The sequence below is a fragment of the Callithrix jacchus genome, chromosome 10, assembly GCF_049354715.1.
Source record: "Callithrix jacchus isolate 240 chromosome 10, calJac240_pri, whole genome shotgun sequence".
Taxonomy (NCBI): Eukaryota; Metazoa; Chordata; class Mammalia; order Primates; family Cebidae; genus Callithrix; species Callithrix jacchus.
Window position 1 is genome coordinate 45,259,016 of NC_133511.1, and position 24,532 is coordinate 45,283,547.

At 42.2% G+C, this 24,532-nt stretch overlaps 1 protein-coding gene across 1 annotated transcript; it reads right to left on the reverse strand.

The window, feature by feature from the left end:
• Window positions 1–612: 612 nt before the first annotated feature.
• LOC100389334 (lysine-specific demethylase 4E) lies at window positions 613–24,202 on the reverse strand. Its single transcript, XM_078339924.1, is given in 5 exon segments — window positions 613–3,108; window positions 3,111–4,936; window positions 17,854–17,918; window positions 22,476–22,632; window positions 23,810–24,202. Coding segments are annotated over 2 exon segments (1,968 nt in total). The 5' UTR covers window positions 4,564–4,936; window positions 17,854–17,918; window positions 22,476–22,632; window positions 23,810–24,202; the 3' UTR covers window positions 613–2,593.
• Window positions 24,203–24,532: the final 330 nt, after the last annotated feature.

The window sequence follows — 24,532 nt, forward strand, 5'->3', positions numbered from 1 at the left end:
CTGTAGAGACCCTGAGTTCTACTACCCAGGATGGACTGATTATGGCAGATTGGTATGGCATGTTAATATCAGGATTTAAGGTCAAATCATAACATAGATAAAGAGGAGTATCTCATTGAACCGAAAGGATTTTCTATAAATGATGCACTTATTTTAAAACATGTTTTTTTCTCATTTTAAAGGCCTAGGTATACTATGAATGAAGATGTCATACAATTGCTCTGTGAATTTGTCTAATTCTTGTCATTTTTGAATAGGCAGATCTTCTGCCATCTTTCCGTATTTCATACACAGAAATTTATGTCTTAAATTTTGTTTAATAAGTTAACTTTTCTAACAAGAAATCCATATCATTGGTGCTTTGTGTTGATTTAGTATATTATTTTACAGTTATTCTAACTCATGAATTCCTGTATATAGGTGCATCAATTCCTTCCACCTACTTTCAGTTTATCTTTTCCTAACTTGTACATTAAAAATAAATCCAGCTAATTCATTCTTGTGTGTGATGGAGAAAATACTTAAGGCTGCAGATTTTCCTCACCACTATTATAAAGGAATCTTATATATTTTACATATTTTATCAAGTTTTAAATCCAGATACACCTCAGTAATGCTTGTGTCCCAAGCATCGATATTAACAGATTGCATATATTAATTCATAGAACTGTCAATTGAACACATGAGGCAGGTGCATAGAACTGTCAATTGAACACATGAGGTAGGTCATTTTATGTTGAGGAAACTGAGTCGTAAGGTTAAGTAGATTTCAAGGTCACAAATCAGGCTTTCTTGCTGCAGAGTTTATCCATGTAATAGATATTTACTGTTTTGTGAAAATTTGGCTTTTTTGGCACTTGAAGAGAGAAGTATTTTTTATCATCTAGTATGTCAATACTACCTTATTGTTAATATAGTTTAAATTTTCCAAATCCTTAGATTTCTCCATTTTTTTCTGCTTTGGGTGAGTGACTGTTTAATTCACACATTGCTGTAAAGAAATACCTGAAATCCGGGTGCAGGGCCTCATATCTGTAATCCCAGCACTTTGGGATGACAAGGCAGGTGGATCACCTGAGGTCAGGAGTTCGAGACCAGCCTGGCCAGCATGATGAAACCCCCCATCTCCACTAAAAATACAAAAACTAGCTGGGTGTGGTGGCAGGTGCCAGTAATCTCAAGTAATCCCAGCTACTCAGGAGGCTGAAGCAGGTGAATCGGTTGGACCCAGAAGGCAGAAGTTACAGTGAGCTGAGATTGAACCATTGCACTCCAGCCTGGGCGAGAGGGAAACTACCTTGAGAAAAAAAAATCCCTGAGATTGGGTAAATTATAAAGATAAGAGTTTTAATTAGCACATGGTGCTGCAGGCTGTACAGGAAGCATGAGAGCTTCTGCTTCTGGGGAAGTCTCAGGAAATTTACAATTATGGTGAAAGGGGAAGCAGGCACATCATATATAGCTGGGGCAGGAGGAAGAGAGAAGGGGAAGGTGGTACACACTTTTAAACAAACAGATCCTCCTAGAACTCTATCACAAGAGCAGCACTGTGGGGATAGTGCTAAATCATTCATGACAAACCACCCCCGTGATGCAGTCATCTCCCTCTAGGCCCCACCTCCAACATTAGAGATTAAAATTCCACATGAGATTTGGGCAGGAACACATATCCAAACCATACTGGTGACTTAAATGTTCCTATTTTTAATCCCTTTCTCTACCCTTGTCTTTTATGTACTATAATTTTTACTTTGCCAAATTTCCTTGAATAGTCAAGCCCGCTATAATTTCATTGTGAAATTTCATATTCTGCATTGTAAAGATCCATGCTATGTACCTCTGGTCTCAACACAGGTTTGCCATATATTAAGATCTACTTTTATGTTTGTTCTTTGCTTGGTATAGTTTCCCCATTCTTTTATGTCAATCACTCTTCTAAATCACTTTCTTTTTGATATATCTATTTTATTTATTCTAATTTTAGGAACATGTACTAAGAGTTTTATTTTCTTTGCAGATATACATTCGAGACAGCAAACTTAATAAACATCAATACAGTTACAAAGTATCTCTGAAGCCATAAGTGGCTAAGTGACTCAGTTGGTCTAAAGGTGCCATTTGTGCATGAACAGTGGATGGTGGCCTGGGGTAAAGGTCATGTTGCTGTTGAAGAGAAGCCCTGAACCTCACTGGGGCTGTAGCAATGTCCGGTGAAATCGACAGTCAGAGACAACACCCAGTGGAATCCAGAGTCAGAGGCATAGAGAACCAGATGAGGTAAAAGTGAGAGGCTCAGATTCTCAGCATCATCCAATTGTGGGCCCAAATTACCATGGGATCTGGACCCACAGCACTGTAAGGGTGGTATCCTAAGGGGAAAATCAGAAACAAGTGCTGCCCATGGCATCTGGGCCATGGTGAAGGTCACAGGCACAATGATTAGGAGTAGACTGAGTCCCTGAGAGGTACTACAAGAACCTATGGCAACCTTTGGGGAGGGGACTTCAGTGGCCCCTGGGAGCCCTGGTTTTCGCAGTAGGAGACAGTATCTGGGGGCCTTGGAAATGTGTCAGTAATTGGAGGTAACAAGTTTTCACAATTGGGCTGAACGGGAGTCTTCTCTGATTCCTGGGGTTGGGATAAGAGAGACACTGACATTTGGCATGATATTTAATAGGCATGGGTCCAGAAGATTGATCATGTATTGGAGAAAAATATCCCCAAATTCAGCGATGTATCTCTCTCTGGCTTTAGCCCCAGCAGATGAGTCAGGGGCCCAAGAAATTCTGGAAAACTTAGTTGGGGCCAGAACCCTAGAGGCATAAGTGTGGTCCATTGCTGCAACCGTGGCCATGTTCACCAGAGATTTCCAGTCCCCACTAGTGTCCCTGGACAACTTAATCAAAGGCACAATGACATTGGGAGGAGTCATGCAGACAACATCGGGGAAATTACTAGAAGTGCTATTGAGGGATAGCAGGCACGGGCCAGGGTGCATGGGTCCATTAGGATCTAGTGGGGGCCCCAGGAGTTGAAGATCAGGGACAGAGCAACAGCCAGAAGCCTTGACAAGATGCTGAAGGCCCCCACTCAAAGAGGCACGTCTGACATCAAATCTTCATCAGCAAGCTGGAGCCGAGGCTTGCGGCTTCGAGCTTTGCTCCCTGCACCCACTGAAAGGCACCTCTTGGCTGCAGACTGGACAGTTGTCTCCTCAGCCTCCATTTCTCGAGGATGACGACCACAACCACAAGAACCCTGTCTTCCAGTGTAAGGGAGAAGAACCTGGGCTGATGTCCCCAGGGTAAGTGACTGGGTCTGGGTATAATATGCAGAGCTTTGGAATGTGGATCCAGGCACAGCATCAGTGCCACGGCCTTTTGGGTTGTAATGGTGCCCTGGGGACACAGGCTGTGTGGGACACCTGGCCGTGAGGTTTGGGAGTAACCTCAGGCCCAGAGCAGCTCTCCTAAGTACTATGTCATCTCTCCAGCTGCTCAGCTCTTGGCTTTCTGCAACGCTGTGCTCTGTGTTATCTGCAATGGCCAAGTCTTGCCTGTGTTTCCAGAGCTCGTAGCTCTCTGGTTGCAGGATACGCACGAAGGCGTCCATGGAAAAGGTCACCCTCGCCTCCCCACAGCTACACTGTGAAGCCACTTTGCCATAATCAATCCATCGTGGAGTGGCAAAATTGATGGCCTCTGCACAGTTGAAGCCATGGTTGAAGCCCGCATGATAGCCATAGGGAAAGGTCACAATGAACTCCCCAGCCTCCTGAGTCATGCAACTGAAGGGAATCTCGTTCTCTTTGAGAACTGTAGGAGAGATGAGGGCCACCTTGTGCCGCAGGAAGGCCTCACAGCCCTGGGAAATTGTTGGGAAAAGCTCGCTGGCCAGGCATTCCAGGCGCTGGCCATGTTCTGGGGGCACTGCGTACCACGTTTTGGGCTCCCCAAAGTGCAGGTAGTTGATGCTGTAAAGGTCCATGTCCTCCGTGTGCCAAGCAAATGTGGTCTTCCACATGCCAAAGTACAGGTAGGGGGTGTTGACGCCCTCGATGACCACCCCACATTCCTGCTCCAACAGGTCCAGAATTGTTCCCAGGTGTCCTAGGTTCCACTGTGTAGTGTTTTCTTCAAATAAGGAGCCACTAATATCAGCACCATAAATTGGTGAATCACCGGGGTGGCTCTTCCAGTATTGTTGCTCCAGATCGTCGAAATTCCGGTGTGGTGGAGTCTGATATTTCTTACTGTTTGCCAAATGGCGATAATTCCCGACTGTCATGGCTTTCTTCTTTTTATGGTATTGAGTAAACACACCTCCCTGCCCAGAGGTCACCTGCTGGAGGGGAGTGGCGACCAAGATGTCTTCAATACCATCGTAAGTCTTTCTGGCTTTCCATTCCTTGGGTGGAATTACCTTGGCGAGGCCAGCTTGGTGTGCGCCTTGGGACTCCATGTGAGCAACATATTTGTTGAAATCTGTAAATTCTTCCATGGTTGGGTAAAAAGTCATGATGCTACAAACTGTGTTCTGGGGAACAGAGTGCACAGACTTCATGGCTGCACACAAGAAACAGCTGACTCCCAACTTCTTAGGCGTCTTCTAGATACCTGAGAGTGCTGGGGAATGCTTTCTTTTCTCCCCTTTGTTTTTCAAAATGATTTGGTTTATCTGTGAGGCAGTAAATCAGAATTGAAATTTGAACAAGTGAGACCTTTCACTGGCTTTCTAACTCACCAGGGGGACTCCACTCTAGTCAGTATATTTTTGCCCAAAGAAGTAGAGTAAGTCCCAGCTTCACCTGTAGCCCTGTGAGTTTCCTCAGCTGAGGGTGTCTCTGTGAGACTTCTCCTGATTCTCAGGCTTGGGTGCAGTAGTGGCTAACTCCACTGTACGTGGGCCTCTCCTCTAGGAAGTCAAAACAATACACCTAAAAAACAACAACAAAAATACAGAATATTCATATTTTTAAGTATGCGTGTGACCAGACAAAAGAAATACTCAGCCTACATTAAGCTGAATTAAAGCATATGCTATGTTAACATCAAGATATAAGGTCAAATCATTAAACGGAAAGAGAGCAGCAGCTAATCAAACTAAGATGAAAAATGGTCAACTTTAAAAATAAATAAAGTGAGCATTTCACTCAAGAAATTAGATGCATTAACATCAAAAGAAACTATGAAAATAAATTCAAAAGCAGAAACCATTGCAAAAGTAAACAGAACATCCAATAGGACTGATGACAAAAATTGAAAACTGAGTTTTCAAAAAATGTGATGAGAAGTAAAAAGCCATAGGCTTGAAAAGAAAATAAAGTACAAACAAAACACATTGTGGTAAGAAACAAGCAGAATAGCTAAACATCTGGTGGAGATGATTTAAAATTTTTAACAAAATCTTATGAACAACTTGGTGATATTAATATTCTCAGTAGGACAAATATCCAAAAGTGCTCTGACAGAGAAATAAAAGTACCTACCTTCCTCCAAAAACTCACAATTCCATATGAAAATACTCCAGGACCCAGAGAGAAGCTTTCCTGCTAGTAGCTAAACTCTAAATAAAGCCCCACATTCCAAAGACCCTGGCTTTATACCTGGGCAATATCCTAACCCAATCAGTGCCCAGCTAATGTCATCACTGGGCTGGGTCGAGATTAGGTTTCCCACCCTTTTATTTTAGCCCCTCCCTTTTATTTTACATATTAAAACAATCTCACAATGAAGCTAAGTGGTTAAAAACCAAGGAATGGAAAAAGGCAACTCCAACAAACATTAAACCAAAGAAGCTAAAGCAGCAATATTAATATCCAATTCAGTTTCAGAATTAAAAAGGCACATTTTACAGTTATGGAGTAGAACAATTCACTGGAATAGTACAGTGATGAACTCTATGACCCTAACCACATAGCACTGACACATGGAAAGCCAACACTGAGTGTTATTGTAAGGTCAGACGGTAAAATATACAATTTTGATGGGAGTTTTTAATGTTTTCCTTATCAGTGTTCTTCCAGAAACCACTAGAGCAGAATAGAAAATTAGTAATGTTATTATAATATGTACAAGCTTAAGAACTTTGAGGAGTGAAATTGTAACAATTAAAAAGCAAATGGAAAATGCTTTTCAGTACACAAGAAACATTTTTAATCGATAAATTTACCAATACAGGATTACAAAGTAAATGTCAAATTAAAATTCCATAGAATGCATATACAGAGCACGATCTTGACCAAAATGAAATGAAATTGAAAGTGAACAATACAAAAGCTGAATCCAACCATATTTATTTGAAAATTTATATTCACATTTCTAAAATTTTATTGATCATCAGGTTGAACTCCAACAATGAGTAAAAACAAAATAAAACAAAAGTATGCAAAACAAAATAAAATGTAAAAATAATAATGGATAAATAAGCAAAAGGGAATATGACTACTGAAATAAAGATAATTAATAAAACTTGAATCTGATACTTCTAAAGAAAAAATAAATAAGTGGCAGCACTGATAAGCAAAACACTCGCTAGCCTTGGGCAAGTAATACACAGACAGAGCCCAAAGCATTTGCAGTAGTGAAAAATAAAAACTCGGTAAATACACACAGTCAAAGATGGGGCTACTTTGGAAAACAACTTCCAAAGACCAAATCTCCAAGTTGAGCAAGAAAATATATAAATTGAATTGTGACCCAAGTAGGAAATAAGTATTTATGGGTTCATACTGATATAAATTAAAAATTAAATAAATTAACAAATAGCTGAGAAGCGACAAAACTCTTTTTCGTAAGAACTCTAAATGAATTAGGCCAGGTGCAGTGGCTCATGTCTTTAATCCCAGCACTTTGGGAGTCTGAGACGGGTAGATCATTTGAGGTCAGGAGTTCAACACCAGTCTGGCCAATATGGCGAAACCTCATCTCTACTGAAAACAGAAAAATTAGCTGGGCGTGGTCTCACATGCCTGTAATCCCAGATACTCAAGAGGCTGAGGCAGGAGAATCACTTGAACCCAGGAGGTGGAGGTTGCCGTGAGCTGAGATTGCGCTATTGCACCCCAGCCTGAGTGACCTGGGTGAAAGAACGAGATGCAGTCTCAAAAAAAAAAAAAAAAAAAATCTAAATGGATTAAATTAATTAAAACATTGTCTATTTTAAAAATGTTATGGGGGAGGACTCAAGATGGCGCTGTGAGAACAACCCAGGATTGGAGTTCTCGTTGTGTCTGCGGAGAGGTGAGTCTGAGCTGCATTTCCAGACTGATCTTTGTTGCTCACGGAACGGGGAAAGTCCCAAGTGAAGAGGAGACGCGGGACGCCAGGCAGATAATACGCCTGGCGAAGCCGGCAGCCGGGGTGGCGGCGGCCGGCCCTACCCAGCGCTCCCCACAGGGCGCACTTGTCCGGGTGCCCCGTTGAACCGGCAACTGGAGACGTGAGAGGGCTGGACTTGAGACTGAGCTAGACTTGAACAGTGGGCCAGCCCAGGGGATTGCAGGAACAGAGCGTTAGGATTGGCCCAGTGGGACGAACAAAACCGCGATTTCAAACAAGCCCCGTGCAGACTGCCCGAGACGCTCTGAGGGGGAGGGGCGGCCACCATTACCGAGGTAACCCGCCCCAACTGAGATACATGCCCATTGCTGACTCAGCCAGCCGTTGCCGAGGCAACCCGTCCCTACTGAGATACACGCCCAATGCTGACGCAGCCAGCCGTTGCCGAGGCAACCCGTCCCTACTGAGATACACGCCCACTGCTGACGCAGCCTGCCGTCGCCGAGGCAACCCACTACAACAGAGAGACTCCGCCGCAGGGCGTGGCAGAGAACAGCAGAACAGCGGAGCCAGGGCGAGCCTCACAACAGCAGGGCGGAGCCTCGGCAGGCAAACAGTGACTAGTATGCATCCTAGCTGGGCAGGACCTCAACGGACATCCAAAAATAAAGCCCAAACCCCTCAACACAGCATTTGAGGAAAAAAAGGGGTTTTTTAATGAGCTCTGTTGCAGCAGAATCAAACATAGCAGCCTAACAGCCCTGAATGAACAACACAGCTCACAGCTCAGCAATTAAACCCCTATAAAGTACAAACTGTCTCCTCAAGCAGCTCCCTGACCCCTCTATATCCAAAAGACTGACATTAGGCAGGCACCATCCTGGGACAAAGATAGCAGAAAAAGAAACTGGTAGCACCCCTCGCTGTGCCACAGCTGCTAGAGGTGCACCCCAGACAAGCAGGGTCTGGAGCGGACCTCAGCACTCGTACAGCGAAGGGGCTAGACTGGTAGAAGGAAAACCAAGCAACAGAAATACTTCATCATCAACATTCAGGGTGTCCACTCAGAGACACAATCGAAAAGTCAGCAACTACGCAGACGACCAGCGGACAAATCTGCAAAGATGGGAAGAAACCAGCGCAAAAAGGAGGAAAACACCCCCCGAAACCAGAACACCTCGCCTCCTAGAAAGGACCAAAACTCCTCACCAGCAAGGGAACAAAGCTGGACGGAGAATGACTGTGACGAAATGACGGAATTAGACTTCAGAAGATGGATAATGAGAAACTTTGGTGAGCTAAAAGATCATGTATTAAATCAATGCAAAGAAACTAAGAACCTTGAGAAAAGATTTGAAAAAAGATTTGAGGAAATGATAACAAGAATGGATAACTTAGAGAGGAATATGAATGAATTAAAGGAGCTGAGAAACACAATACGAGAACTTCGCGAAGCATGCACAAGTTTCAATAGCCGAATTGACCAAGCAGAAGAAAGAATATCTGAAGTCGAAGACCAACTCAATGAAATAAAACGAGAAACCAAGATTAGAGAAAAAAACGCAAAAAGGAATGAACAAAGTCTCCAAGAAATCTGGGACTATGTGAAAAGACCTAACCTACGTTTGATAGGTGTACCAGAAGGGGACGAAGAGAATGAATCCAAGCTGGAAAATACTCTTCAGGACATCATCCAGGAAAATTTCCCCCACCTAGCAAGACAGGCCAACACTCAATTGCAGGAAATTCAGAGAACACCACAAAGATATTCCGCAAGAAGAGCAACCCCAAGGCACATAATCGTCAGATTCAATAGGGTTGAAATAAAGGAGAGAATACTAAGGGCAGCCAGAGAGAAAGGTCGGGTCACCCACAAAGGGAAGCCCATCAGACTCACAGCATATCTCTCGGCAGAAACACTACAAGCCAGAAGAGAGTGGGGGCCAATATTCAACATTCTTAAAGAAAAGAACTTTCAACCCAGAATTTCATATCCAGCCAAACTGAGCTTCAGAAGTGAAGGAAGAATAAAATCCTTTGCGAACAAGCAAGTACTCAGAGATTTTGTCACCACCAGGCCTGCTTTACAAGAGCTCCTAAAAGAGGCACTACACATAGAAAGGATCAACCAGTACCAGCCATTCCAAAATCACACTGAATGCTAAAGAGCATCAACATAATGAAGAATCTACAACAACTAACAGGCAAAACAGCCACTTAGCATCAAAATGGCAGTATCAAATTCACACATAACAATATTAACCCTAAATGTAAATGGACTAAATGCACCAATCAAAAGACACAGACTGGCAAATTGGATAAAAAGCCAAAACCCATCAGTGTGCTGTATACAGGAAACCCATCTCACATGCAAGGATACACAAAGGCTCAAAATAAAGGGATGGAGGAAGATTTACCAAGCAAATGGAAAGCAAAAAAAAGCAGGAGTTGCAATTCTCATCTCCGATAAAATAGACTTTAAAGCAACAAAGATCAAAAGAGACAAAGAAGGCCATTACATAATGGTAAAAGGATCGATACAACAAGAAAAGCTAACGATCCTAAACATATATGGACCCAATGCAGGAGCACCCAGATACATAAGGCAAGTTCTTAAGGACTTACAAAAGGACTTAGACTCTCACACAATAATAGTGGGAGACTTTAACACTCCACTGTCAATACTAGACAGATCTACCAGACAAAAAATCAACAAGGATATCCAGGGCTTGAACTCAGACCTGGAGCAAGCAAACCTGATAGACATTTACAGAACTCTTTACCCCAAATCCACAGAATACACATTCTTCTCAGCACCACATCACACCTACTCTAAAATTGACCACATAATTGGAAGTAAAGCACTGCTCAACAAATGCAAAACAACTGAAATCATAACAAACAGCCTCTCAGACCATAGTGCAATCAAGTTAGAACTCAGAATTCAGAAACCAACCCAGAACTGCACAGCTTCATGGAAACTGAACAACTGGCTCTTGAATGTTGACTGGGTAAACAACGAAATGAAGGCAGAAATAAAGAAGTTCTTTGAAACCAATGAGAACGAAGACACAACGTGCCAGAACCTCTGGGACACATTTAAAGCAGTCTCTAGAGGAAAGTATATAGCAATAAGTGCCCATATGAGGAGAATGGAGAGATCCAAAATTGACACCCTATCGTCAAAATTGAAAGAGCTAGAGGACCAAGACCAAAAAAACTCAAATCCCAGCAGAAGACAAGAAATAACTAAGATCAGAGCTGAGCTGAAGGAGATTGAGACACGAAAAACCCTTCAAAAAATCAATAAATCCAAGAGCTGGTTTTTTGAAAAGATCAACAAAATAGACAGACCACTAGCCAGATTGATTAAAAAGAAAAGAGAGAACAACCAAATAGATGCAATAAAAAATGATAAAGGGGAAATCACCACAGATTCCACAGAAATTCAAACCATCATCAGAGAATATTACAAACAACTCTATGCGCATAAACTAGTAAACCTGGAAGAAATGGACAAATTCCTGGATTCCTATGTCCTCCCAAGCCTAAACCACGAGGAAGCTGAAACTATGAATAGACCAATAACAAGGTCTGAAGTTGAGGCAGCAATTAAGAGCCTACCTCACAAAAAAAGCCCAGGTCCAGACGGGTTCACAGACGAATTCTACCAGACACACAAAGAGGAGCTGGTACCATTCCTTCTAAAACTATTTCAAACAATCCAAAAAGAGGGAATCCTTCCCAAATCATTTTAGGAGACCAACATCATTCTGATACCAAAACCCGGCAGAGACCCAACGAGAAAAGAAAACTTCAGGCCAATATCCATGATGAACATAGATGCAAAAATCTTCAATAAAATATTGGCAAGCCGATTGCAACAGCAAATCAAAAAACTTATTCATCATGATCAAGTAGGATTCATCCCGGGGATGCAAGGCTGGTTCAACATACGCAAGTCTATAAATGTAATTCACCACATAAACAGAACCAAAAACAAAAACCACATGATTATCTCAATTGACGCAGAGAAGGCATTTGACAAAATTCAACAGCCCTTTATGCTAAAACCCCTCAATAAACTCGGTATCGATGGAACGTATCTCAAAGTAATAAAAGCTATTTATGACAAACCAACAGCCAATATCATACTGAATGGGCAAAAACTGGAAGCATTCCCTTTGAAATCTGGCACTAGACAAGGATGCCCTCTTTCACCACTCCTATTCAATATAGTACTGGAAGTTCTAGCCAGAGCAATCAGGCAAGAAAAAGAAATAAAGGGTATTCAAATAGGAAAGGTGGAAGCCAAATTGTCTCTATTTGCAGACGACATGATAGTATACCTAGAAGACCCCATCGCCTCAGCCCAAAAACTCCTGAAACTGATAAGCAACTTCAGCAAAGTCTCAGGATATAAAATCAATGTGCAAAAATCACAAGCATTCCTATACACCAATAACAGACTTAAAGAAAGCCAAATCAAGAGCAAACTGCCATTCGCAATTGCTACAAAAAGAATAAAATACCTTGGAATACAACTCACAAGGAACGTAAGGGACCTCTTCAAGGAGAACTACAAACCACTGCTCAACGAAATCAGAGAGGACACAAACAGATGGAGAAACATTCCATGTTCATGGTTAGGAAGAATTAATATCGTGAAAATGGCTATACTGCCCAAAGTAATTTACAGAATCAACACTATCCCCATCAAGCTACCATTGACTTTCTTCACAGAACTGGAAAAAACCACCATGAACTTCATATGGAACCAAAAGAGAGCCCGCATAGCCAAGTCAATTCTAAGCAAAAAGAACACAGCGGGGGGCATCACACTACCGGATTTCAAACTATACTACAAGGCTACAGTAATAAAAACAGCATGGTACTGGTACCAAAACAGAGATATAGACCAATGGAACAAAACAGAGGCACCGGAGGCAACACAACATACATACAACTATACAATCTTTGATAAACCTGACAAAAACAAGCAATGGGGCAAGGATTCCATGTTTAACAAATGGTGTTGGGAAAACTGGCTAGCCATGTGCAGAAAGCAGAAACTGGACCCCTTCCTGACACCTTACACTAAAATTAACTCCAGATGGATTAAAGACTTAAACATAAGACCTGGCACCATAAAAACCCTAGAAGGAAATCTAGGCAAAACTATCCAGGACATAGGAGTAGGCAAGGACTTCATGAACAAAACACCAAGAGCATTGGCAACAAAAGCCAAAATAGACAAATGGGACCTAATGAAACTCCACAGCTTCTGCACGGCAAAAGAAACAGTCGCTAGAGTGGATCGGCAACCAACAGAATGGGAAAAAATTTTCGCAGTTTACCCATCTGACAAAGGGCTGATATGCAGAATTTACAAAGAACTCAAACAGATTTACAGGAAAAAAACAAACAAGCCCATTCAAAAGTGGGCAAAGGATATGAACAGATACTTTATGAAAGAAGACATATATGAGGCCAACAATCATATGAAAAAATGCTCATCGTCACTGATCATCAGAGAGATGCAAATCAAAACCACATTGAGATACCATCTCACGCCAGTTAGAATGGCGATCATTAAAAAATCTGGAGACAACAGATGCTGGAGAGGATGTGGAGAAAAAGGAACACTTTTACAGTGTTGGTGGGAGTGTAAATTAGTTCAACCATTGTGGAAGATGGTGTGGCGATTCCTCAAGGCCTTAGAAATAGAAATTCCATTTGACCCAGCAATCCCATTACTGGGTATATATCCAAAGGACTATAAATCCTTCTACTATAAGGACACATGTACACGAATGTTCATTGCAGCACTGTTTACAATAGCAAAGACCTGGAATCAACCCAAATGCCCATTGATAATAGACTGTATTGGAAAAATGTGGCACATATACACCATGGAATATTATGCAGCAATCAGAAATGATGAGTTTGTGTCGTTTGTAGGGACATGGATGAATCTGGAAAACATCATCCTCAGCAAACTGACACAAGAACAGAAAATGAAACACCGCATATTCTCACTCATAGGTGGGTGATGAAAAATGAGAACACATGGACACAGAAAGGGGAGTACTAAACACTGGGGTCTATTGGGGGGAAAAGGGGAGGGCCAGTGGGAGGGGGAGGTGGGGAGGGATAGCCTGGGGAGAAAAGCCGAATGTGGGTGAAGGGGAGAAGAAAAGAAAGCACACTGCCATGTGTGTACCTACGCAACTGTCTTGCATGCTCTGCTCATGTACCCCAAAACCTATAATCCAATAAAAAAAAAAAAAAAAGAAAAAAGAAAAAAAATGTTATGACCTTACATGAATAGAATTGTGTTTTATGCATTTTCATATTTTTTTGCTTGGCATTTCCCTCATCCATGGTGTTCTGTGTAGCTATACTTTGTCTTGTTTCCTTGCTGTAATTTATTCAACGGTATAAATGTTTCTGTTGTTAATGGGTATTTGGTCCCTTGCTACTTTCGGCCTCTTACAGAAAATGTGACTCTGAAAATGCGTGAACACAGATACTGGAGCTCACATATACTCCTGTCTATGAATGGATATCTTGATCATAGAAGGCAGTCAGCCCTCCTTATTCTCCAGGTTCAGCATCAGTGGATTCAACCAATCAAGGATCAAATGTGTTCACAAAAGAAAAGAAACAGTGAAAAATAACAATATAAAAAAAACAACAAAAAACACAGTAAACAACTACTTGCACAGCATGCTAACCCAAGATTAAGCTTTCTAGAATTTATGATGATGGTTCTTACTTTTCTAGCTGCCCTAGTCTTGTCTCCTATTCAGTTTTCTCCAGTTTAAGATATAGACAATAAAACCCGTAGCTCTTAGGTCTCCACTTAAGGGAGTTTTAAAAGTAATATACATCCATGTAATCAACACATAAAAGAAGAGGCTGGGCGCGGTGGCTCATGCCTATAATCCCAGCACTTTGGGAGGCCAAGGTGGGTGGATCACAAGGTCAAGAGATCGAGACCACCCTGGTCAACATGGTGAAACCCCGTCTCTACCAAAAATACAAAAATTAGCTGGGCATGGTGGAACACACCTGTAGTCCCAGCTACTTGAAAGGCTGAGGCAGGAGAATTGCCTGAACCCAGGAGGCGGAGATTGCGGTGAGCCAAGATCGCACCATTGCACTCCAGCCTGGGCAACAAGAGCGAAACTCCATCTAAAAAAAAAAAAAAAAGATGTAGGACATTAGCACAGCCCCATAGCTTTCTCTCATGCCAGGAGCTTTCCAGTCAATCCCCACTCCCCACCAGAGGCAATCACTTTCTAAGTTGAATATTACAGGGGAGTATGGCCTGATTTGGGGATGAATAGGAATGGAATCATACAGCATGTATTCACTTGGATGTTGCTGCTTTTCCCATACCGGATGTTTGTGAGATCATTTATCCTGTTGCATGTACCAGCAGTTCATTCCTTTTGATTGCTGAATAATGTTTTAATAAGCAACAGTTTTTCTGTTCATCTGTTCAGAGATAGATGGATTGCATTTCTTGATTCTTATGAATTGGGCAGATGCCTAGAAGAATTGCTAGGAGCATATGAGTGCTCAAATTTATAGAAGACTGACACAGTTTTCAAAGGGGCTGTATGATGTCACATTCCCACTAGCAATGCATGTGAGAGCCTATTGCTGTGGACATGAGACTGTTCCACTCAGAACCAGAATGTGTAAGATCTTTAGGCTCACTGATGGTGCAATGGACACCATGTTAAACTCTGTGAGGGGCACTGACACTCCAGACGAGTTCCTGGAAAATCTAAAGTAACTGGAAGACCATCAAAAGAGAAAGAAACGATCAACCCCTGGGGTGCTACTTAACTTTGAGACATTCTCTATTGTTCCTTAATCCCACCCTAATCGGTAAGTCCACTGGACTTTGTAACCAACCTCGATCAACCTTGTGACTACACACCCTACGACCCCCTCCCTGTTTGCAAACTTACAACCCGCTCCAAGCTTGCAAAAAGCTGCCCTAAACTGTAACTTTCCACTGCCCACCCCAAACCTATAAAACCAACTCCTATCCTACCGCCCTTTGCTGATACCCTTTTCAGCCTTAGCCCACCCACACCCAGCTGAATAAACAGCCAAGTTGTTCACACAAAGCCTGTTTGGGGGTCTCTTCATTCGGTACACGTGTTTTAATAGAATGCATAGTTCCAGTAAATCCAGACTTCAGGCCTAAAGCTGGCACTGATCCATCATGCGAAAGCTAAGATGTTTGGTTCTTGTCCTTGTGATTTCTGGTGTTTGAAGAAACATGTTTTCAATGGAGTCACAACAGTAATGCCATACATAGGAAGCTGAGATTCCCATGTGGCTATTTCAGTCTCTTCACATTAGTGAATAACCATGCAAAGAAGGGTGATAATTTTGGCAGGGGTGATTGATCTTTATTCTCTCAAGGAAATTATGTCTTTGAAACACAAAGACACCTAAAATACAGTTGCAGGTCACGTTTACTGAAGAGCAGACTCTAAGACTTCAGCACCAAGATCCTTCTTAAAGCGTGTCCTTGGGATCCATACCTGAGAAAGGGAAGAGGAGGAAGCAGGTGTGAGCACAGGGAAACGTTGATCTGTGGGTTAGAAGCAAAGATAGGCAGCCAATCCTGCAGGGAGCTTTAGAGCTCAAATAGCTTTGCTGGGTTGTCCTGAGTTGAACAGAGATAGCCAAGCTTCATCCTCCAGCACTGAGCAGTCATGGGATGTCAGCCAAACCGGGAAGAGGCATGGCCTTGGGTGAGACAGCAGTCTGTGGCTGAAGGCTGTTTGCCTACTGCAGTCCAGAGGCAATGAGGCTTTTACCTCCTAACACATAAAAGTTTATTCCTTGGTCATGCGAGATGTGTTGTGGGTCCAGCAACTCTCTAGGGCTCCTTCCCGTGAATGCAGCCTGCTTTTATCTTGTGCTCCCACCATGTCCGTATTAGCTATAACCCCATGTCAGCCAGGCATCTCACTCCATCCTCCTATGTTCCTGGAGTCTCTGAGTTCATCTCTCAGGTTGAATTTATCAAAGAATAAACTTCCTTCGCTTGTTACATTAAGAGAGACAAAGTTTGCCCAATGAATGGAGAGGCAGAAAGATATGGGTTTTTCCAACATTTATTGAAAACTTAGGAGAAGCACCAATTTTTGATTACTCTTACTTTAAAATTTAGAGCCCTACTGAAATTCTGACAGGGGAAGAATGGAAGGGTTGTATTAAAGTAGAATACTTAACAAGCAAGGTGGCTTTCTTCTCTGAACGTTTCTTTCTGTATGAAAACTATCATTTTCGATTTCTAAAATATGTTCTGTCCACTTTTGTGCACTTTCTTTTTGTTGTTTTTAAAGACAGAGTCTGGCTCTGTCACCCAGGCTAGACTGCAGTGCTGCCATTGTGGCTGAATGCAGCCTGACCTCCCAGGCTCAGGTGATCCTCCTCTCTCAGCCTCCTGGGTAGCTGGGACTACAGGTGTGTGCCACCACACCAAGTAATTTTTTAACTGTTCCTTTGCAGAAACTAAGTTTCTCTATGTTGATGAGGCTGGCTATGCATTTTCAAAACTAACAAGTCTAAGCATCTCTCATTCTGACTTGTATTATAAATGGTCTAACTGCTCCACCTACTTCCATATTCTCCACAGAGCCACTAAGCTGATGTGTCAGTCACATCTTCTGCACTGCTGTTTCAAGCTTCTAATGTCTTCTCACTTGAAGGAACACCAAATAATGCACTTAACATGAGACACAAGGCCTGACATGCTCTGCCCCCAGCCTCTCTTCCTTCCCCTCTCTGTCCTAGGCACAAATGAGCTTCTTTTGTATTCCTGGAAAAAAAAAATCACTAATTTTCATGGTAGGTCTATTGCATTTGCTGTTCCCTGCAATTGGAAAAATCTGCTCTGGACTTTCCATTATGTCAACTGGGTCTCAGAAAGGTCTCCTGCTCTGTGAATCCATCTGAGACCCGCAGCTCAGGCAGCCCGTGCCCATTCTCCTCTGTCATCCAATCCTGCTTTAGTTTCTGCACATTACACATTGCTGATTGAAACTGTCTTGCTCACCTGCTGGAGACTTGCTTGTTGGATCGAGTCAGTGAATTAACAATGTCAAATAACCCCAGCTTTGAAAAGCCAGTGGAATTGGCAGTTTTGGCTTGTGTTTTCCTTTTATCTAAAGCTTGCCCAATAAAGAATGCTTGCCTTTTAGGAAAAAACATCTCTACATTTTCTGATTTTTAAAATCAATTTCTAGTTTTATTTCATGGTATTGACTTTTTCTTTTTCTTTTGATAAGTTATTGATGTTTTATTTTCATCCAATATATTGTCAAATTTTGTGAGTCATTCATTGGCACTTGAAAAAAGTGAGTATTCTCCATTACCAGGTGCATAGATTGATCTTCTTCTTAAGCTTATTTTCTATATCCTTATATGTCTCCACTTTTCTCTGTCTTCAACACAATAAAGTGACTTAAATTCTCCAGTTTTTCAAATGCTACTCCAACTTGTTTCTTACAAACTATTTTTCCTTAATCAAACTCACATGTATTCTAGGCTGGATCTCAACTTCCTGGCCCTAAGCTGCACTGTGTCTTCATGGAACTTGTCCTGAGGAGGAAAAGAAGAGGGAAATGGACTTTACCAGAACTTTCTTCTCCACCTCTGTGGTAAAATCCTCTCTGGACCCTGCAGCCCATGCCTGCTCCTCCCGATTTCCTCCTAGAAGCACAAGCCCACCATGGAAAACTCCCTAGGTAACCTCTCCCAAAAACTGCCTGAGCCCAGCACAGGGGCCTGGAACACCCAGCTCTGGATTCTCTGGGCAAGCACTCAGTCTATGACTTCGGCAACCTCTGAAAGCAGAAGGCCAGGAAGAAGAAAGCCCACTAGAAGCAGCACCCACTACCCAGCCAGACTCACTCTTACAGAAGCCTGCACGCTTTGCACTACCCATCCTGTGCTGGGTAAAGGAATTCTATGAGCTTCAGTTTATGTATGGTGTTGTCTGTGAGCCTGGCAAGAGCTTCCTGGCTTCACACAGCCACCTGGTCACCATGCCCAGCTTCCCACAGAGCTACTTGGTACCCATAGCAAATTATGCCAGCAGAAATAATAAGATGCAGAGCACAACTCTCCCCAGCTCTATTGACTATGTGAAGACTGAAAATGCTGCTTCAAAGCCAAGGAGGCATCCATGATAGGGGAATATTGAAAGAAATGTGAGACTGCTAAACCTGGGACCTAGGATAGAACCGAGAGATCCACAGATTCTCCAAAATAGTAATAGATGCTGATGTGTATATATTTGATACAGGAGTACAAGGTATGTTGCTCAGAAGATAGAAAGTGGTGATGGGTGTACCAAAATTTTGTCCTTAAATAAGCTAAACTATACTTTTAAAATGGTGAAAATGGTTATATACATATGCTATATAGTGTATAACAAGGTTATCTTCTGAACGTTTTTTACCATCACAGATTAGGACTCTACCCATTAAACAGTAACACCTCAGTATAGCCTCCCCAGCTGCTCATATTCCTTTTTTATTTTTCTAATAGTTTTGTTATTTTAGGTACCTCATATAAGTGCAATGATATAATATTTGTCCTTTTATTTCCAATTATTTTACTTAGCATGATGTCCTCACGGTTCCTCCATGTTGCAGCATGTATCCGATTTCCTTCTTTTTCAAGGTTGAATAATATTCCACCATATGTATACACCACATTTTGTTTATCCAATTATCCATAGATGGACACTTGGGTTGTTTCCTCCTTTTGGCTATGTGCGTGGTGATGTTATGAAAACTTGTGTAAACATGCCTTTGTGAGTCCCTGGTAAAACTATTTGAATCACCTTTTAGAGATTTCACATTCTTCATTGAACATTGTTAATATCCTTTGCATCTGCCTTGACTGGCGATCTATTTAAACATTTGCTATAAATTAGTTTTTACATTAGTATACTACATATACTATAGTATAATATATATATATACTATCATAGTATATAGTATACATATCACATGTATAATATACTATATGCTCATATATAGTATACGTGTATATATAGTATACTATATGTGCCTATAGATAGTATATATACACTATTGTATATAGTATACATAGTACATTATATCCTTATATATATATACTATATAGTATACTATATGGTTATTTATATACTATATACATTACTGTATATACACACACAATACCAAAACAAAAGTAAGTAACAATTAAAGAAAACGTTGCACTGCTATTTATAAAGGTTGTATTTTCATTGTTAAATTTAGTCTTTAGCATTATAAAGAGTTTTTCTAAATCCCTTGGTCTACATTTCTTTGTTTCTTTGATATTAAGATATATCACCCCTCTTTTCTTTTTCTTTTTTTTTTTTTTTTGCATTTTCTTCTATATAGTTTTGCCAATTCTTTTACTTTTTAATCATTCAAATCACTTAGTTTTAGATATATCTCCTTTACAATTGTGGTTTTAAAAATATGTTTTCAGGATTTTCCTTTCTTTACTTGGCAGATACACACTAGGAACAATAAATTTAATAAACAGGAGACTGCCTCTGGCTGCCTTGGCTATGTATCAGTTCTTCAAGATAAAAGAGACTGAGACAGGCCTAGCCTCAAATTGTGCTAGGCTGGGGCTTTCTTTGGATCCTAGAGTTAGGAGGTTATGGTCAGAGGGACAGCCACATTTGGCAATATATTCAGTAGCCATGGGGTCAAACGATTAAGAATATGTATCAGAGGCACACAGCTCCAAGTTCAGAGGTGCTGCTCTGTCTGGCTTCAGCCCCAGAAGATGAGTCAGGGGCCCAGCATATTCTGACAACCTTAGCTGGGGCCAGATCCTGAAAGTATATGAGTGGTCCATTGTTACAACATCCGCCAGGTTCAAGGGTCCATGCACTCTGCAGCAGCATCCCTGGAGAATCTGCTGAGCAGCACAATGATGTTGGGAGGAATCAGTAGAACACAGTCAGGGTGATTCAGTGTCATGCTGTCTGGGTATATCAGACTCAGGCCAGGCAGGACAATCAAAGCATCTGATCCTGGGTCTCTCCAAAGTTTGAAGACAGAGGCATTGCAGCTCTTGGAAGCCTTGGTGGGATGCTGAGATGCAGGCCTGGGAGATGCAAGCTTGTCTCTCAAAGCTTCATTCCAAGTAAGGGCTAAGTCCTGGGATCGAGAGCTCTGTGTGCTGGGCCACTTGGTGGGAGCCTGGAGCTTCCAGTTCCTGAAGAAGACCACCACGACCATGTATGCCAGGTGACAGGCAGAGAACCAGAGCAACTGGTCCCAAGATAGGTGCTGGGCCATGATGTGTTCTTGGAGGCCTCTAGGGGTAGTAACACTTGGATGGGCATCAGTTTTTCTGGGTTGCTAAGGGGCATCAAGAAAACTGCAACTGGTACATATGGGCTCAGTGGTGGGTCCCACCACCCACAACCACAGGCCTAGAAAGGTCAGGTCCACAGTGAGAAAGAGGAGCTTCAGGCCAGGTGCAACGTCCTCCCATCAGGTAATGAGCTCGTGGCTGGCCAGCACACTGGCCTCCCTTTGATCCACAATGGCCCCATCTTGCTAGCTTTTCCATAATTCATAGTGATCAGGCTGCATGATGTACACGAAGGCATCCAAGGAAAAGGTCACCCTGGCCTTTCCCACAGCCATGGGAGCCATAATCTATCGATCTGAGAGGCCATGTTGCCATAATCTATCGATCTGGTTAGTGAAATTTATGGTCTCTGTGCAACTGAAGCTGTGGTTGAAGACTGTGTGGTAGCCATAGGGAACTGTCACCATGAATTCTCCAGCCTCCCGAGTCATGTGATTGAAGGAGATCCCATTCTTCTTGAGAACTGTGTGAGAGATGACTGCCACCTTATGCCACAGGACGGCCTCACTTCCCTGGGAACTGCCTGGGAAAAGCTCCCTAGCCAGGCATTCCAGGTGCTGGCCACAATCTTAGGGCACTGTGTACCGAGGCAGGGTCTCCCTGAAGTGATGGTAGTTGATGCTGCAAAGGTCCATGTTCTTGGTGAGCCAAGGGAAGGTGGTCTTCCACATGTCAAAGTACAAGTAGGGTGTGTTGACAGCTTCTTCGATGACAACTTCACATTCCTGCTCTAGAAAGTCCTAAATTGTTCCCACGTGTCCAGGATTCCATTGTTCACTGTTTTTATCAAATAAGGAGCTGAGGTTCTTCCAGTATTTTCTTCCCAAATCTTCAAACTTCAGGTGTGGTACAGTCTAATATACTTCAGAATATCGGAAAATAAATGTGTGATAAACAAAATACTGAGGTAACTTTAAGCTACCTTAGTAGCTTCATTATGCTACGCAGGCTTCAATCACATCTTCAACTGCACAGAGACCATTAGTTTCACCACCTAAGATGGACTGATTATGGCAAATTGCTATGGTGCATTAATATCAGGATTTAAGGTCAGATCATAACATAGAAAAAAGGAGTATCTAAATGAACTGAAAGAAAAAATCAGCAAGTTCGAAAATGAATGAATTTAGCACTCAAATCAATAAACTAAATTAAAATACAAAAGGAAAGAAAATATAGATATAAGCAGAAACAATTACAAAAGAAAATAAAATACCCAGAGGGATAATAACAAAAATAAAAAATCTGAGTCTTTGAAAAGAGCTTTAGAAGTTAAAAAAAATCACATATAGAGAAAAGAGAGAAAGTTTAAATACACCACATTGTGATAAAATAATAAAGCACATAGCTAAAAGCTTTGGAGGGATTTTTAAAAAATTATAATTGAATCTTATGAAAATCTTGGTATAATAGTTTTCTCAAAAGTAGAAATATCAGAAAATAGTCCAAGAGCAAAATAAAACAACCTACTTTCCCAAAAAGATTTCTAATTTTATTTTGAGAAAAGGTAACATCAAGAAAACATTTTAATTCAATGTAAAACATGGTTATAGTAAAAAATATTCATACTCAAAAGGAAGTGCCATGTTATAAGTCCTTACAAAGTTAAAAACATTTCTTCCATAACATTCTCCATATTTTAAGTTCTTACATATAGATATGATCAAATTTGCCATCTATTAGAATAGAGCGGGGGAAGTGTGTGATTATCATCAGCTAGATGTGCTAACCGCATGATCCATTATTTACCTGCAAGGTTGTCAGGCATTTAACTGGACAGCCATATGTTCTTCAGGACTGGGCGTCTTTCCCCAGGAACACTCAGAAGAAAACAGGAACAGAGCCGTACTCTGCACTGCAACAGGCCACCTTAACAGCTAACCAGCATTACTCAACTGCTATGCAGCTGCACAAAAACAGAAGAGATTAGAATTGTGTTTGCCAAAAACCCAGTCTTTTCACCAGAAAAATCTTTGTGCAATTTGGATCATATCACCAGTTAGATTTAAAGGTAATAACATTACACATATACATTTACACCACCTTTTGTAGGTTTTTAACTTTAAGAAATGAAGGCAATGTTGAGGCAATGTTGTGACAGCATTAGGTTGTGTGTAATGGCTGCACACATTTCTTAAGAGCAGGAGGCCACAAAAAAACCTGTTCATTTCAAACCAAAACATGTCAGCACTATAGAATCAAATATAGGCCGGAGCAAGGGTTCACACCTATAATCGCAGCACTTTGGGAGGCCGATGTGAGCAGATCACTTGAGCCCAGGAGTTCCAGACCAGCCTGGCCAACATGGCAAAACCCTGTCTCTCCTAAAAATACAAAAATTAGCCCAGCGTGATGGCGGATGCGGGTAATCCCAGCTACTCGGGAAGTTAAGCGCCGAGAATCGCTTGAACACATTAGGCGGAAGCTGCAGGAAGTGGAGATGGCGACACTGCAGTCCAGCCTGGGCGACAGAGCGAGACTTCATCTCAAAAACAACAACAAAAACATAAATTTTTCCCTCAAATATCCAAATTCAATCTAAAGTGTTTCACCTCACTAAATTAGAAGAAAATGTGAATAACAACAAAATGGCACATAAAATGAATTTTGCCACCTGATGCAACTGTTCAAACTGGTAAAAAGGTGGACAAATCTAACACAACCTTTTCCATAGGCAGTCGCTACTTCCAGGGACTCTGCTTCCATGGACTGAGTGTGCCGTCCTTTTCCCCAAGTCCTCTATCACGCTTTAGCTGTTGACCATTTTCCTAGGAGGATACTTGTCCTTCCCCTTCAGACTTGGGAGGACTCCTGGATAGCGACCTGGATTTGGATTCCCTCCTGGATACTGGAGTAGGAATCCTAGACGTAAATGGGGACGTGGACCGTTAATGAGATCTGGAGACAGAGGACTTGGATCTTCTCGAGATCTCGATTTGGAGGTTGATGGTGAGCGAGAGTGAGTGCGGGATCCAGACTTCGAGAGAAGCTGGCTGTAGGGAGACCTGCTGCACGGATACCGGCTGCAGGGAGATCAACTGTAAGAAGATTGGATATAGCGAGACCAGCTGTAGTGAGATTACCTGTAGGCAGATCGGCTGTAGCGAGATCGTCTGTAAGCAGAGACTGCTGGACGTGGAGCAGCTGGGACCTCGGGATCGGCTGCGGTGTCGCCCCCTAGAGCTGCGGCTGCGGTGTCGCCCCCTAGAGCTGCGGCTGCGGTGTCGCCCCCTAGAGCTGCGGCTGCGCCGTCCGTAGCCGCCGCCCTCCGTGGTCTTCCATGTGCCAAAGTACAAGTAGGGTGCGTTGACAAGTAGGGTGTGTATCCCGCGGACCTGCCACGTGGCACTCCCTGGCGGCTGCGGGGCAGGTCCCAGCGCCTCGTCCCAGCGGCGGCCATAGTGCGCCACCTGCACCCTCAGCTAGCATCCGTCCAGCACCTCCCTGTCCATGGCAGCCTTGGCATCTTGGGCGTAGCGCTGGTGGCGGAAGGGGACAAAGGCGAATAATTTGCAAAACAAACTTAACGACTGTGATCATTTATACCTGCAACAACCAGTAACTGAATGGAAAAGGCTTTTCGGTATGTGAGACACAATTACAAAAATTTCCCAGCGCAGGCCTACAAATAAATATCAATTAAAATCCCATAGGTTAATAAATTGAGCATAATCTTGACCTCACTGAAATAAAATTGAAGGTCATCAATTTAGAAACTGAATCTGACCATATTTGTTTGAAAATTAATATGCACATTTTCTAAAAATCCACTGATTTTTATGTTGAAATCCAGCAATTATTTTTTT